At 43.6% G+C, this 17071-nt stretch overlaps 2 protein-coding genes across 12 annotated transcripts in view; one reads left to right on the top strand and one right to left on the bottom strand.

Moving 5' to 3' along the window:
* The window catches only part of EIF5B (eukaryotic translation initiation factor 5B), a 72387-nt gene extending 68328 nt beyond the window's left edge, over window positions 1-4059 (top strand). For both annotated transcript variants that reach the window (XM_066267856.1, XM_066267855.1), the window contains exons 22-24: window positions 277-415; window positions 1801-1962; window positions 2191-4059. In XM_066267856.1, the coding sequence (XP_066123953.1) occupies window positions 277-415; window positions 1801-1962; window positions 2191-2298 (409 nt within the window). In that variant the 3' untranslated portion in view covers window positions 2299-4059. The remainder of the gene's footprint in view (window positions 1-276; window positions 416-1800; window positions 1963-2190) is intronic.
* Window positions 4057-17071, bottom strand: part of REV1 (REV1 DNA directed polymerase) — a 135588-nt gene continuing 122573 nt past the window's right edge. For 7 of the 10 annotated variants that reach the window (XM_066267852.1, XM_066267845.1, XM_066267849.1 and 4 more), the window contains 10 exons: window positions 11073-11175; window positions 9701-9866; window positions 9326-9528; window positions 7801-8034; window positions 7576-7635; window positions 6014-6134; window positions 5148-5362; window positions 4889-5045; window positions 4535-4637; window positions 4057-4193 (listed from right to left, as the gene is read on the bottom strand). In XM_066267852.1, coding sequence (XP_066123949.1) covers window positions 4082-4193; window positions 4535-4637; window positions 4889-5045; window positions 5148-5362; window positions 6014-6134; window positions 7576-7635; window positions 7801-8034; window positions 9326-9528; window positions 9701-9866; window positions 11073-11175 — 1474 coding nt within the window. In that variant the 3' untranslated portion in view covers window positions 4057-4081. The remainder of the gene's footprint in view (window positions 4194-4534; window positions 4638-4888; window positions 5046-5147; window positions 5363-6013; window positions 6135-7575; window positions 7636-7800; window positions 8035-9325; window positions 9529-9700; window positions 9867-11072; window positions 11176-17071) is intronic. The other 3 variants (XM_066267853.1, XM_066267847.1, XM_066267848.1) reach the window with 1 other exon arrangement.

The following is a 17071-nucleotide window of genomic DNA, read 5'->3' as shown; positions in this document are numbered from 1 at the left end:
GCACCTAATGCCCCCGTAATGCAGCTTCCGTGAGACTTGGAGCGCATGCGGTGGACAGGGAGGGGAGCAGGCGAGGAGGATGAAGCCACAAGAAGGTGGCTGGCCATGCACCCCAGCAGCCACCACTGTAAATGAATAGTGTCCCTGCAGCTCTGCTGGGACTGCTGAGAAAAGCGGTTTTTACCTGATGGAGGAAGTTTCATAGTCACCTGTATTTGTTTTTTAATTTTAAGTGATTTTGTAAGCTAAAAAAATTCTTGGTTCTTTTCCTTTTAGGCACATAGCAGTGTTCCCCTGCAAGATGAAAATCCTCCCTCAGTATATTTTCAATTCTCGAGATCCAATAGTGATGGGCGTGACTGTGGAAGCAGGTCAGGTGAAACAAGGGACCCCGCTGTGTGTCCCTAGCAAAAATGTAAGTGACAGTTGTACTTTAAAAATAACGTCTCATCTCCTAAAGCACTAAATGGGAATCTGAGAATGGTGACAAGAAACCAAGCAGGGCTTGTTGTCACCTTATCTGCTTCTGCCTGTCTTCCTAAACATTAGCATTCCTTAATCAGTCTTGGTGATTAGCACCAGTGCTTCAGCCACTGAAATTTACAGTCCTCACTCACATGTCACCAGCAGTCCCAGCTAACTCAGCTGCGGACTGTCTGGGATCCCTTCAGGCTGCACTGCTTTCGGCTGCCCCATGTTTCGTCCTGTCAGGAACAGTCCCGTCCTTTCTGAGTGCAGACCACTGTCTGACAGACGGTCAGCTTGCATGTGCCTGGTCATTTTGTTTCCTCAGACTAGACAGGAAGGACTGTGTGCCTCGTGCATTTCACACAGTTTGGCTCCTGATGGCAATGCTCTGAGTAATGGGGAAGGGAGTGCGTTTTCAGCTCAGCACCTGCACTAAATAGATCTTTCCTCCTTTATCTGTGGGGTTCTCTGAGTCCCTATGCTTCTCAGAGAAGTATTAACCTAAGTGGCTACAAAATTATCCCCCCTTTCTGTAAAGAACCCTCGGTCCCCCTGACCTTTTCATTAAGCGTCTCTACACTCAGTTGAGCTTTTGTGTTATCATTTGTTACCAGTACTTGTGATGACAGGTTATCTTCCTCAGTGGGCACGTCGTCTTCCTTTGTGGTACAGTGGATGCCCCTGGCTCATCTAGTACTCGTCCTGCCCCAAACCCAGGTTCTTCAGTGGGTAGTGGCACTTAGAAGTCATCTCTATCCCTTTTCAAAGTGGACTGAGCTAGGATGTTTGCTTACAGCAATTATTGCCTGTGTGACTTTGGTTAAACTTGTTTTTGCTCTTAATCTCTGGTATCTATTCCCAAGGAGACAGAGGAGTGTGCCTCCCACCACAACCTATAACTGAGAATGGGTTAGCACCCTCAAAATGAAATGCAGTCCTTACCAGGCCTCTCTGACTACATCCCCTGCTCCTCACCCCTTGCTCACCACACCAACCACTCCAGGCTCCTTCTTGATTGAGAACATTTGTGCCTGCTGTTCCCTTTTATTATGGCACCCGTTGTGTGGAGGGTGGGACAGAAACATAAAATTACACTGGATTGACAGCACTCTCCAAGTTTCCCAAAGCACACCCTCACAGCCATCTTGTGATGGGTAGAGATGTGTGGTGGTGTCATCCTGCTTTGTCAGTGAGGAAGTCCCACTGTGGAGACAAGTGGCCATGGAGGGTCACAGAGCCAAGGCTTTGTTTTTTTCTCAGCTCTCCCACTCTGGGTTGCCTGTGAGTGGCGGAATTCCTCTGCTCACATTGTAGTTTGTTCTTATTTTACAGTTTGTTGACATTGGATTAGTAACAAGTATTGAAATAAACCATAAACAAGTGGATATTGCAAAAAAAGGACAAGAAGTCTGTGTCAAAATAGAACCTATCCCTGGTGAATCTCCTAAAATGTATGGAAGACATTTTGAAGCTACAGACATTCTTGTCAGTAAGGTGAGTCTCTCCTTTACCTTTGAGAGAGGAGGGGAGTGCTCTGATCCCCTCTGCTCAGTAGATCCGATGGGCCTGTCCTTGCTTAGGCCTCCTCTGCAGCCTGGCCTGCCTGTGGGGTGTGCTCTGCAAGGCGAGCAGGCTGCCTAACATTCCCTGAGGTCAGTACTTGCTGTTCTGGGCATTCAGTGCTTACACTGTCCACCTGCCCTTTTGCCTTGCACCTTGCAGATCAGCCGGCAGTCCATCGACGCGCTGAAGGACTGGTTCAGGGATGAGATGCAGAAGAGTGACTGGCAGCTTATTGTGGAGCTGAAGAAAGTATTTGAAATCATCTAATTTTTCCACATTGGGCAGGAATTGGAGTAAATATAAGAAAAATAAGATAAAGGAGTGGATGTATCTGGACACTGTTGCACTTAAGAATGGAAGGAAAAAAATAGATGTATAAAATGTTTTCCATGAGAAACCAAGAAACTTACACTGGTTTGACAGTGGTCGAATCCATGTCCCCAGTTCCAATGTGCCTGTCCACTCGCCGCTCCTCTCCCAGCCCCTCTACTGGCTGCTGTTTTAAAGTTTGCCCTTCCCCAAACTTGGGTTTTTATTACAGACCTACAGTTCTTTCAATTTTATACTGATTAAATCAGTACTGCAGTATTTGACTAACAAAGCTTCTGCAGATTTTGTGATTCTTGGGACTTTTTTGATGTAAGACACACTTTATGCATCTGTTTTCTCCAGCATTCTTCTGCCGTATGCCCCTAGGAAGTTTTTAAAATAGAAAATGAGGCCCTCTGGCATTTCTTTCGCTGCTTTGTGTGAAAGCACCGTGTCCAGTGCAGCCGGCTGCTGTTTCCTGCCTGCCTGCTCACGAGAGTACACTGTAATGAGCACAGTTCTGAACTGCCAATAAAGGACACGTGCTCCCCAGGAAGCCACCAGGCCCCCGTGTCAGCGCAGCCTCTCCCGTGAGTCAGCAGCTCTCTTAAGGACAGCTATTTTATTAACTCTACTTGTGTACCAGCATACGTTAACATTAGAAATTTTTATACAGCAATCTTGGCCCATTTTGTCCTAGAAAATCTATCATGCACACATTTCCTGATGAGACAATCAACAGGAAACTGATTTGTGCTTCTAAATTGTTAGACATCATAATGAGTTATTCATATTAACAATCTAATTATAGGTAGTTTTATGATTTTCCTGAAAAAAATGTGGGAAGTGGGGTCCCATGAAAATATACTTTCCTCAGTATGAGAAATTTGTTAGCATGAGATTCTTAAAATAGATCTGCGATGTCTGATGACCTCTTTATAGCAGTGGTGAATGAAGTAAGGGTTCCAAAAAAAAATGTTCCCAAGTATTCACTGGTGTGGAATTATAGACTACTTTTAAAGTGTTCTAGCATAAAATAGAGCATACACATACTTTATATATACATTTGAAAAGCTGTACCAGTTATCAAGTTTCTCAAGGGCCAGTAGAGGCAAAGAAAGCACCTCTAAACCATCTTTGGGACATAATTTTTCCAGGAAAAACTTCATGTTCAATTGTGTGTATTCTAATTCAAAATATGTAAATTCCTCCCCTTGGAAGAAGTAAAGATTTTCCTGACATGCTCCGTGTTCATGCTTGGGGATGTGAATGATGAGATTGGAAGCTTTACCCTTGCTTGGAAGTAGAACCCTGGGCGCTGTGCTGCCAGGAATTACAAAGCTCAGCATGGAGTCTCTTAAGTCTGGCTTGGAGGGTTTAAACGCCAATAGTATAATAAACAGTTTAGGACTTGTTTCCTAAAGGATTCACAAAAAGGAACCTGTACAAAATATACATACAGTTCTTTATTAAACAACTGTAAACACTTCACTGTAAAAATCCATAAAACTTTATAAACAAACATCTTGTAAATAGAATCTATACTACAGTAAAAGAATTAACACAATTATTTACATGCAATACTGACAAATTTGGCACTTATTGAAAAGAAATGTACAAAACACTTGCTCAGAAAGAAATGTAAAATTATGAAAACTCGGAATGTTACTGTCATGCACTTTGCAGATACCTCACAAGCACTTATGGCACAGCTAGTGGAGAGCACAGCTCCTGGTCGTGTTTATGTAACTTTCAGTGTGCTCCCATAAGTCTGTTGTAGAACCACCTGAACGTTGTCAAGAATAAAGTCAAATGCCATATTCCAAACTGATTCCACCGACTGTTGCATCAGCCTGAAGGTGGGGAAAGAAGAAACATCAAAACAGACCAATAAGCCCTGCTTCAAGAATTAAACATTTCTTTAGGACTTAAGGGTTTTAGCATTTTAATACGAGAATTGATTTAGCAAACTTGAGGAGAACATTCAAAAGGACTTACAGTGGATTTAAACTGTATGAACCTTGAGGGGGTCAATCTTTGTTACCCAGACTATATATAGTATGGCCCTCCTTTGGGGTTTGAAAAAGAGCCCAGTTAACTCGTCGGAAACAAACTTCAAGAGCCTTGCCTTCCTCAACTAGCTGTTGTATGATATGCCATTTTTTTCCTTTTGACAAAAGTACTGGCTAATTACCTTTTCATGTATTTTATAACAAGGTCCAGTTTTTCCAAGTCTTTTTCCTCTATTAGGTCAGTGCAGTATTTCACAACTTGCAAAATGTCTTCTTCCATTGGGTCTAAAGGGGGGAAAACTTCAAATGAGAACCAGTCCATCTGTTTGTAGGAAGGGAAAGTGCATTTCTATAACACAAGAATGGATGAAAGACCTTTCCACAGCCAGCCCTGAAGTCTAAAAGGTTAGGGGTTAGCTGGTTTAAGCTTATTACCTTTAGAAAAATGAGCTCCATATATATAATTGAGCCTGTTCATTAACCACAGACCATTCATTACACATCTAGTTTTGGCGATCCACCCCACCCGTGCCAACCTGAAATGGTAGTGATCCACTCTTTGAGCAACATCTTCACATCACTGAACTCCACGGCTCCAGCTAGGTTGGGTGCTGGGGGTCTGACACAGCCAAATGTGTCAGGCTGCAAACCAGAAAAGCTTGGCACACCTGAAGTAGAAGCAGAGAGTTCTCCCTGATAAGAAAACAAATGATAAAAAGTACGATATTTACATAACATCAAGTACATTAGGATTCAATAAACAGTCCAAGTTTAAGAAGCATAAAAAAATATTACCAGGGATTTCTCAGGAACAGGACCTTCATGTTTCAGAAACCCATCGATTAACTTCTGGGGACTCCCACAGGCCCCTGCTGTGGTTTTTGCAGGACTATTAAGCTTATTTTTCAAAGGGCTCTGAACCTTCTTTTGGGGACTGGTGAGACTTTTTTTCTTAATTCGCTTCTCTTTCACTGCAGCTGGTTTTAGCTGAAGTAATGGATTCTTTGGCACTAAAAGAAGGTGAAAATAAGATCCTCAACCAGCATGTCTGCATAGTTGCACAGACGTTCCTTCTCCTAAACACGAGCCTGCGCACAGGAGCACACTCCCCAACAAGGCCTTGTGCCTGTGGAGGCCAGAGCAGGACAACTCCTAATGTCTCTGATGTCTCTGCGGCTTCCCAGCCTTTCCTTTGGAACACTACTTACCTCACAGGGTGCCCCCAGGATTAAATGCAAATTCAGCAAGTAAAGAGTAAACAAGCTTGTCTGGCACTATTCTGTTTCTATAGTAACTACTGTTTGTGAGCCAGTCAGAAACCTTCAGATTGTGTGTTTTAAGCCAGTATCTTTGATGTACTGGTCCCAAAGGACAATGGGCTTGACAAGTATTCAACAAGATTTCTGGAAATAGTTTGTGCAGGCTTTTACTTTAAAAAGGGCTTAAAAAGTCAAGGATGGTGTTTTTAAGTCCAGAATTTACAGCTACAAATCTAACTAGAACAGGAACACCTACCATACTGTATACTTGTTCTACTCCCCAGCATGAGCTCTTGACATGACTGAAGAGCTTAGACTTTGGCCAGTATATACAAGTACCCACACACAATGATGGCAGTTCTCTCCAGTTTTGTCTTGTTCAATGCCCTGGCCCAGGCTTACCGGTGCTGCTGGCTGGCTGCTGGTGCATGGTGCTCTCTCCCAGCTTTTGTCTTTGATCATACCCTGCCTTCAGCTCCCTCTGAAGCTCAGCAGGAAGGGCTGCAAACACCTCAGGGTCCACCTAGTGGAAAGGAGAAGGTTCAAAGTCAAGCCTGAGCTGATTCTATATGGCAGATGGTTTATATTTCTTACAAAATAATTATTATTTTTTAATAATTGAGAGGCAGGGAGGCAGAGAGACTCCCACATGTGCCCAACCGGGATCCACCTGGCAAGCCCCCTACCTGGTGATGCTCTGCCCATCTGGGGCTGCTGCTCTGTTGCTCAGCAACTGAGCTATTTTAGCACAGGAGGCCATGGAGCCATCCTCAACACCTTGGGCCAACTTGCTCCAACCATTTGAGCCATGGCTGTGGGGAAGGGGGAATATAGAGGGGTGGAAGAGCAGGTGGTTGCTTCTCCTGTGTGTCCTGAATGGGAATTGAACTCGAGACTTCCACAAGCTCTACCACTGAGCCAACTGGCCAGGACCAGATTTTGTGCTCAAATAGTACTTTCCTGATCTGTGTAAATTTTTTTGAGGGAGGGAGGGAAGAAGGAAAGGATAGCCTGACCAGGCGGTGGCGCAATGGATAGAGTGGTGGACTGGGATGCGGAGGTCCCAGGTTCGAGACCCCGAAATCACCAGCGTGAGCACAGGCTCATCTGGCTTGAGCAAAAAAAAAGAAAAGCTCATCAGCTTGGACCCAAGGTCACTGGCTCAAGCAAGGGGTTTTGGTTACTCAGTCTGCTGAAGGCCCGCGGTCAAGGCACATATGAGAAAGCAATCAATGAACAACTAAGGTGTCGCAACGAAAAACTGATAATTGATGCTTCTCGTCTCTGTCCGTTCCTGTCTGTCCCTATCTATCCCTCTCTGTCCCTATTAAAAAAAAAAAAAAAGAATAGAGAGAGGAAGGTGGTAGACACAGCAAAGCATCAGTTTGTTCCACTTAGTTGTTCCATTTAGCTGTACCCTCATTGATTGCTTCTTTTATGTTCCCTGACCAGGGATCGAACCTGCAACCTCAGCACACCAGGACAATCCTCTATCCATTGAGACACCTGGCCAGGGTTTAAACCTTAATACTGTATTTCCCCATATGTAAGACACACTTTAATTTTGGGGCCTGAAATTTGAAAAGACAAGCGTGGAAAAGCGTGAAATGCAAGTAAAAAAATCTACAACCACTGTATAAGATGCACCCAGTTTTTAGACCTCAAATTTTTCAAAAAATGATGCATCTTATACATGGGGAAATACAGTAGGCTCTCAAAAAAAAATCCTCACAAAGTTTTAAGTTAAATTTTGAGTACAAACTGAATTAAAAAGACACCACAACCACCAGGGCCAGAGGCACTAAACAGAAAACGAGAAGAATACCAGAACAGGCTCATGTGTAATGTCTTCTGAAACATCACTTTCATTACACATCTCCACCATCACCTGGGCATGGCCCGGTGGTCTCTGAATGGGGAACAGGATATCTGTCTTCTGGGGAGAAGCCGTGAGCACCACATACCACAGCTTCTCTCTTCTCTGCTCTCAGCTGCTTCAGGAGAGGCTGCTCTGTCCGTCTGTCCTGCAGATGAGGAGACGAAGCAGTCCCAACTCCCCCAATGAACAGGTACAGACTAACGAGAGTTTATGGTGCAAAGGAAACTGAAAAACGAGACATGCCCTGAGCTGGAGTGGGAGGGGGCTAGAATATTTACACTATGATAGGAGGCCCCTAAATTTAACTTACCTGTGAAAATGCTGGAAGGGCTATCACATTAATTCCCATGTCACTGTTAGAGTCTTCAGGTTCTGGTATTTGTAACAAAACTGTTCCAACTGGTTGTGGCAAAATCCCTGTGTTACAGCCATTTACTGGTTCTTTCTTTCTGTCACCATGCAGCTCTCCTTGCTGAACAGCACAGACCTGCTCTACTTGTTCCCGGAGATCAGGGGGGAGTGCTTCCAAGACAGACTGGTCCAGCTAGAAAAAGCACACACAGCATGCAGTTACGCTCTGCTCAGAGGCAGTGTGTTTGGATAGTTGTTTCCCTTTCAACTTTTTAAAAGATTTTTTATTGATTTTACAGAGAGGAGAGAGATGAACAGGGAGTGACAAATATCAACTCATGGTTGCTTCACTTGAGTTGTTCAATGACTGACTGCTTTTTGTATGTGCCTTGACTGGGCAAACCCAGGGTCTCGAACCAGTGACCTCAGCATTCCAGGTCAACCCTCTACCCACCGCACCACCACAGGTCAGGTGCATGTCAGAGTTAAGATCCAGGATAATGAACATAAGGTGCAGGTGCAGATAACCAGGCCAGGAAAGCTATTCCCCAAGCCTTTTGCCACTGAGCCTAAGTGTGGATACTGGTGAAGTGGAAACTGGCCAGTCCCACAGGATCAGGCCAGTCCACCTTACACTTACCCATGTGTAAGACACACCTTAGTGTCTCAGTGCACCTCCTACAAGAGGAGCAGACACAGGGAGTGCCTTTGTATAGCTCGGACCCCACCTTGGGGCAGGGGCCAGTGCCTAAGGCACACGTCAAACTTCTAAGCCAGAACTTGACCTTTCAGACAGGAAACTATATATCACCCAATTATAGGTCAGCTAGAAAAAGATTCTAGAAGCTTCCTTCTCCAGCCTGCATACCTGAATCCTGTTCCTTTGGGCAGGTCTGCCCACTGAGGCACAACCCTCAGGAAGCGCACAAGCCCAGTCTTACCCAGCCAGGAGCAACTATCTCTGTATAACTCAGCAGCCGGCGGGACTCAGTGCATACGGACCACAGTTGCCCCTGTCCTAGTCCACAGCCAGCACACACGTCTGTCAGCCTCCTGCCACTTTAGTGCAGCAGAGAGACCTGCCCATCAGTGCTCTCACACTTCCAGGGAGTAAAGCCCCAGCAGTGTGCCACGCTGCAGCCCACACCAACAGAATGAAGTGCTGAGGATAGGAAGGTCCTGCACTGCACAGTGAACTCGGCTTGTGCTGCAAGAAAACCTTTGTCACAGGCCTCTGATATCTCCGGGATGTGTGCTAAACAGAGTAAGTGCACACAGGGACAGTGGCCATGACAGTGGCTGTTCACGGAACCAGCTTTCATCCCCATTTTACAGTTCGCAAGGCTTGCAAATCTCTGTGGAAGCACAAATCTTTCCCTTGAACTGGTCACTCCTGTTTAGAATTCAGACAATACTGATGAAGAAAGGTGCCACTCCTACTATGAAACTTACATTTCTATCATATTTAGAATTAGGGACTATACCTGGGAAGGTGATGGGACCTCTATACTTAGGTTAAGTCTTGATTTTAAACTGATGGGAGAATGTTGACCATTCCACCTCCCCAAGGTCTCGGCTTTGCTGGAAACAGGACTGCCACCTGATGTCAGATGTGTGGAAAAAGATGGCAAGAAAGTGCAAATTCTAGAGGCAGATGATATTTCCAGATCCATTGCAGCCAGAAATACTGAAAGTACAGAAAATACATCAGACAGCTTCTTCAGATCATCTGGGGGAACGGGGCACCTTAACCCACAAACTTCATTACTGTTCATCATGATCCAGAAGGGCGCGTGCAACCACGCCAGACAACCTTCACAGTGGACAGCTTTCCTAAGGGTGTCAGTGGCACCACTGACCTTCCTCGTTCTCCTCTTCTGTGGGTTTCTTTGCTTTCTGAACTTGGAAGAGATCGAGGACCGAGTGTGACCCACTGGGAAAGTGGCCTGGCAGAAATGACGGGCGACTGAGACATGCAGACGGGTTTGGATTAGCAGGAAACAACTGGTTCACTTGGATCCCAACCTACAATCAGAAGAAAGAGTATGTTTTTAGGAAAACTAAAGCGAAATATGAAGTCAACTGAGAAAAACTCACTAATCTTTTTACATATTCTAGATACTGTTAGTATAATATACTGTTCAAGGAAAGCATTCGAACAGCCTTCTATGTGATTTGTTAGGAAAACGGCTTCCCCGGCCCCTCGTGAGGAGGTGTCCCCATCAATCTTCAGGTGTCCAGTTCTCCCCATGCAAAATGCAATCTCTTCAAAACTAGAAAATACAAAAAAGCGGGATGCTATATCTCACTGAAGTTCTAGCCAGCTAAGTTTTAAAAATAATATCAAAAAAATTTAAATATGGGTCAGTCTACCTGCCACCTTGCTTCATAGAATATAATAAATATATAACATAGTTAACATAAAGTTAAAAAATGGGTTTGGGTGTAGATGGGCAGTGATACTTACACTTTAGGCATCTGTAGACAACCACCCGGACACCAGCACAAAAGCTTTCAACAGTATTGCAAGAAGTTTAATCATGAATGCCTAAGTCCTTTCTAATCCTTCCACAACCCACACCAGCCAGTAACTGCCCTTTACACTCAAATGAACTGACCCATGGTGATCTTTAAGAAAATTAAGGTTTTGGATGCCCTGTCACCCTCCTCAGACATTAGAGTACATTTCTGATTAAAAAGAACCTGACAGGACAAGAATTTGCAGATTCATATCCCTCCCATATAGTTCTAGGGGAACAAGGTCAGGAAGCAAGATATAATGCATGTAAAATGAGTTCTGAGTTAATTAAAAGAAAGGTATGGTAAAACACAAGATAAACTATTTTAGGCAGAAATTTCAGAACAAAAATTTTTTTTATTCACTTTAGAGAGGAGAGAGAAAGGGAGAGAGAGAGAGAAGAGGGAGGAGCAGGAAGCATCAACTCCCATATGTGCCTTGACTAGGCAAGCCCAGGGTTTTGAACTGGTGACCTCAGCGTTCCAGGTTGACACTTTACCCACAGTGCCACCACAGGTCAGGCTAGAACAAATTTGAGTCTTCTCTGAAGAACAAGGACATTGGGTCAGATGAGAAAGTCGAGTTATTCAGTTTCTATTCTGCTTATGTTATAGCAAAGGAGCTGAAACCTGCAAATAACCTACATCCCACCATGACCAAATCTAGCCTCAAATGGGAAAAAATTATAGAATTTTAAAATGTTATATACTTACCCCTCTCATATCCGATATATTTAGTTTCATTGTATGAAACATGTTTAGTGCAGCCTTTCCAATTATTTTTGCACTATCTGTTGCCTGGTCAAGAGTTACAGTCCTGTAAGTGACAGAATTAACTTTTTTTAAAGGAACAAAAGCTAAATTCCATATATATTCATTAGTATCTCACTAGTAGTGACTGACTTATTTAAAGAGTTATAGAAAAGTTACAAAGGAAGCTATAAAAAACTTAAAACAATTAAGTGCTAAATATAATGCTTAAAAATGATTGAGACAGCCTTCCTTCAAGAAAGCCAAATTAATTCACTCCCCTGGCAGCGAGGGGAAGAGAAAATGCAGAACACTGGGACTGGGAGAGAAGAGCTAAGAAACACCTGGCCTACTAAACTAGGAACTGTTTCTAAAAAAAATGTATTTTCATTAATGCATATACAAATATAAGCACATTATGCTGCAACTAAAGCATGAATGAAGTAAGTTTTAGATTCTAAGACAAGTTTGGATTCCAAGAAAGGTGAGCTACGTTGAAGTATGGTTAATACTATGTACCCCTGGTATTTTGTTCTTGACTAATTTTGTTATGTTTGAGATGAAGCCATTAAATAATTTCAACATGTGAATGTGTTCATTAAAATGGTGCTGTCCCTCAGAGCCTCTGTAGACGGAGAGGCGGTGTGTGGATAGTTACAGCAGAGAAGCAGCGGGGAGGGGAGGCCAGCACGCAACCGGCCCCTCAGAACCATCACTGGGTGCTGAAGCTGCACTTACTGCATTTACTCTCTGCACCAGGACATGTGTCCATCCATCTGTGAAAACTGCCTGTTTCTTTCAGGAAACCATTTAAAAAAGTATTCCTATTGATGTGTTACCTATAATTACCTTCAATTTATTTAATGTAAGATACAGAATAATTTAAAAGAATGCCTTTTAATGGACTTCAGTGGATTAAACATGTTTTTCATTTCTTTCCAAATGAAACACCACTAAATTGATCAGAATAATTTTTTTTTTTTTAGAGACAGTCAGAGAGAGGGACAGACAGGAACGGAGAGACAAGAAGCATCAACCATCAGTCCCTTGCCGTGCGTTGCAACACCTTAGTTGCTCATTGACCGCCCTCCCACACGTGCCCTGACCGTGGGCCTTCAGCAGACCGAGTAACCCCTTGCTCGAGCCAGCGGCCCTGGGCTCAAGCTGGTGAGCTTTTGCCCAAACCAGATGAGCCCATGCTCCAGCTGGCGACCTCGGGGTCTCAAACCTGGGTACTCCGCATCCCAGCCGGACGCTCTATCACTGTGCCACTGCCCAGCCAGGCGACCAGAATGATTTTTTAAAGGTATAAACTCTTACAAGATAGAAATGGGAGAGGAAGTGGTAAGGATGCAGATGTTGCAGGCCAACCAGTGAAGGGTGAGTGCCAGGTGACTGCTGAAGGCCTTGAGCTGCAGGCCCAGAACCTTGCCCTGAGGGGACACCCCGGTGTCCGCAAGACACCCCTCCCTCCTCTGCAGCTATGGGGGACCAGGATTAGCACACACAGCTATGGAGGAGCGAGGCACATCCTTCAAGTCAGCCCTTTCCCCACCTGGACCCCTTTCCTACTAAGTAATCAGAATGCTGGCTGCAGTCTCTCTGTCTTCCCACCCACCCGTGAGACAAGAGGCGGGAGGAGTCCAGTGGGGAAAATGTTAAGTCTAACAGAAAAGATCACGGCTGCTACCAATGGTTGTGGCAGTACCGCTCCTCCAACCACTCATCTATGGCAATGCCCACTGCGTGTCCCACTAAGGATCCAGAGCAGGGGTCCCCAAACTACGGCCCGTGGGCTGCATGCGGCCCCAAGGCCATTTATCCGGCCCCCACCGCACTTCTGGAAGGGGCACCTCTTTCATTGGTGGTCAGTGAGAGGAGCAGAGGATGCGGATGCATCCTGTGCCCCTGGTGTACTGTATGTGGTGGTGCCGCAAAACGCGGCATCGCTCACATACAGTACTACTTCTGGTGACGCGGGACGCACACGTCACGGCTCCGGAAGCACATATCACTTGTTATGGCTAGCAGTGACAAATATGGAACCGGACATTGACCATCTCATTAGCCAAAAGCAGGCCAATAGTTCCCATTGAAATACTGGTCAGTTTGTTGATTTAAATTTACTTGTTTTTTATTTTAAATATTGTATTTTCCTGTTTTGTTTTTTTACTTTAAAATAAGATATGTGCAGTGTGCATAGGGATTTGTTAATAATTTTTTTTTTTTTTGTATTTTTCTGAAGTTGGAAATGGGGAGGCAGGCAGACAGACTTGCGCGTGTGCCTGACCGGGACCCACCCGGCATGCCCACCAGGGGTTAATGTTCTGCCCATCTGGGGCATCGCTCTGTTGCAACCAGAGCCATTCTAGCGCCTGAGGCAGAGGCCATCGAGCTATCCTCAGCGCCCGGGCCATCTTTGCTCCAATGGAGCCTTGGCTGTGGGAGGGGAAGAGAGAGACAGAGAGGAAGGAGAGGGGGAGGGGTGGAGAAGCAGATGGGCGCTTCTCCTGTGTGCCCTGGCCGGGAATCAAACCCGGGACTCCTGCATGCCAGGCTGATGCTCTACCACTGAGGAACCGACCAAGGCCTGTTCATAATTTTTTTTTTTATAGTCCAGCCCTCTAACAGTCTAAGAGACAATGAACTGGCCCCCTATGTAAAAAGTTTGGAGACCCCTGCTCCAGAGGATCCAAACATTTCAGCAGTTCACATAGGAAGAGACAGCCAAGAACTATCAGACAGACAGATACTTGAAGAAAACCTCTAATATAAACACGGCAACCAAAACAGGAAAAATTAAACTTGAAGAAACAGACTCACACTGGGACTAGAAGAATAATTAAGAGGTAAGCAGTAATACGGCAATGGGAAATAAGAGATATTAGAATACTACTACTCAGAACTCGGAATTTAAAATCTTACTAGAAATAAAAAGTTTAATAGAGACAAAGGACCTGGCAGAGTGACAAAGAGCAGACAAGACAATTCCAGGACCTGCGACAGGTCCTGAGAGCTCCACAGGGCAAGGACAGACCCCATACACATAGGGCAGCCAGAAGAGCACCGAACTTCTCAACCGTATCCTGAAAAATGGATGACAATAGAGCCTTTAAATAACCACAGGAAAAACTTTCTAAGTTATATTTATAACCTTCAAGTTGGCAAAAGCATTGAGCATCAGGACAGACACACAGGTTGAAATAATCACTGCCATGCATTCCTCCTCAATAAACACTAGGAGGGTGAACACAGGGAGGCCACATAGACCACAGAGAAGGCTCTGCAGGGGGTCTGAAGCCAGCCCAGGCTGGAGCAGTTGGGGGACCCAAGAGAAAGCTCTCCAAGAAAAAAGAAGAGCCCAACAGATTGCTGATGTACTGAAAAATACTGGGAGTTTGAGGATAACCTCTCGCATATTCACAAAAAAAGCAATCGAGCAAAACAAGATACTCAGTAACTCCAGGAAAAACAAGTTCAATAGGAGAGGAAACATGATCCCAGTGGACTATATGAATCATCTCTGTACAAGTACGTGACTGTAACAATGTAGTAACACTAAACAGTGACTGAACCAAAAACCCATGACTTCATTACCCACAAAAAACTATGCACACAGGGAAAACAGTACTTGACAATGGCAAAGAGAACAAATCCTCATCTAGCAGAAAATTGCAGAAAATTGGTAAACATTTTGCAAAACTGAAATAAGCTAGAAATAGCAGTCTAAGTATGTATCTAAAATGGTGTGAATGCTGGGAGAAACCACTGAACAGCCGGAAGACTGGCACGCGGAGCTGGGGAGGGACACATGGGACTGAGAGCATTGGATGTCGCTCCTTTCCATTACAGTTACTTTGATTAAAAATATGTATATATAAAATTAAAATTAAAAACACATACACAAAAGAAATCCAAAGGGGGAAAATATTCTTTTTCCAAAAAGAAAACTGACAAAAAGTTTCCTGAAGGATTAATCAAGCCAGACCTCAGTCGACATGTAGCCTCTGATAGGCAACTTAAAATCTGTCATTTCTGTGACAGTTTCATAATGTATTGGAAGTCTGTAAGTCACAGGATTACATTACAAGGTTGCTTTTAATTAAGTCCAAGTATAAGAAATTACAGAATTATGGAACATGAAGACCAGTTTTTAATTCACTCAACTGAACATCAGACAGACTACAGCAGGAATCAAACTTTTCTGTCACAGCCCAGACAGTAAATAACTTGTGCCCAGTGGTCTCCTTCACATGCTTCATTTTTCACAAGCTTTTATACAAAAATCATTCTTCCCTCACATCAATCACAAAACAAGCCACAGGCTGAATCTGTCAACACCTGAATGAGGAAATATAGGGTCAGTATTCTAGTTCATGATTCCTCACCTACAGCATCTCTCATGCAGTCATTTTGCCCCCCACAATGCTGGGTTTAATGGCCTACAATTTGCCTACATCTTGATAACATTTATAAAATGCCACTTGTTTCAATCAATCATGCTCCTTTTGCATCACGTGTCATCCAAAGTCAGTATTTTAAGGGCAGAGCAAAATATGTATTTTATTACTGTGTTTATTCAACAAAGAGTCCCTATCTACACTGCTCACAAAAACTAGGGGATCAGGGACTGTGCAGATACTCCAGTACTTTAAGCCTTTTGGACAGTGCATTTCCACCAATGAAATAAAAGTTGGGTTTGCATCTCATTTGCATAATCAAACAACCTTCTTTGACTTGTCACTTGCTTTTCTGATGTTGTTTAATAAAAAAAAAATTAAATGCTTTTTTTATCACTTCATATTCATTTTGAAACATCCCCTAATTTTTGTGAGCAGTGTAGTTTGAGACAAGCGCTGAAATACTGTGAAAGAAGTGATACAGTAACTGAGATTGGCTTCAAGGCACTTGGAGTGGGGTAAGAGTGCTGCAGGGTCCCTACAAGCAACTGCTGAGGACCGGGGAGGGGAGGATGTTACACTATTTCTACTTTTGTAGTATATGTTTAAAATCTTCATGATACAGCCTGATCTGTGGTGGCGCAGTGGATAAAGTGTCGACCTGAAATGCTGAGGTCGCTGGTTCAAAACCCTGGGCTTGCCTGGTCAAGGCACATATGGGAGTTGATGCTTCCTGCTCCTCCCCCTATTCTCTCTCTATCTCTCTCTCTCTAATAAAAAAAATGAATAAATAAAAAAATCTAAAAAAGTAAATAAATAAAAAAAATTTAAAAAAAATCTTCATGATACAATTTTTTCTTTTTAAGTTCAGGACAAAAGAAACAAATACCAACAACAGCAAACAGACACATGCTTATAAAAAAGTTGAATAAATATTATCCTGAGTTAGAGGAAATAAAGTATGATCGACCCCAGTTTTCCAAATGTTGTCATTAGATTTTGGAGAACCTGGATTTTCCCAAAGAGGATGCTCTTCTCAGCAAGAGCAGCATGTAAGCCCGAGTGCTGCTCAATGCATCGCAGCCCAGGGTGCCAGTACCAGTGAGGTGTCTGAGCTACCCACAGGGCGAGAGGTATTCTAGTTACTGCCTCTTCTCCCCCCAGAGGAAAGTGATTTCAGTTTTAGATGATCCATTCTGTGTGTCTTGAACAAATGAAGCCCTGGGTTACATTCCCAGAAATGGTGTAATAAAGTAGATCTGATGTTCCCATGGAAACCATGTTTAGAAAGAAATATGCAGAGTAAGGTCCTAATAACCAGCTTATTATAGAAATGACCACTATCACTCTAGTTAATAAACTACCACTTAAAATAAGGGTACATGAAATGTTCATTAAAACAGGTAAATATAACCATTCAAGACTATCAACTGCATAAAAATATACTTATAAATCAGGTTGTTTAATGTGTAATTTATACTCTATTTTCCTGATGATGGACAAAGGCATTCATGATAAAATTGAGAGTTTTCTACAACTGACAGGGTCTTCACATTACTCTCA

The sequence above is a fragment of the Saccopteryx bilineata genome, chromosome 3 (assembly GCF_036850765.1).
Source record: "Saccopteryx bilineata isolate mSacBil1 chromosome 3, mSacBil1_pri_phased_curated, whole genome shotgun sequence".
Classification (NCBI taxonomy): Eukaryota; Metazoa; Chordata; class Mammalia; order Chiroptera; family Emballonuridae; genus Saccopteryx; species Saccopteryx bilineata.
The sequence above is the reverse complement of the archived record's forward strand: the minus strand, read 5'-3'. Positions and strand labels throughout refer to the sequence as shown.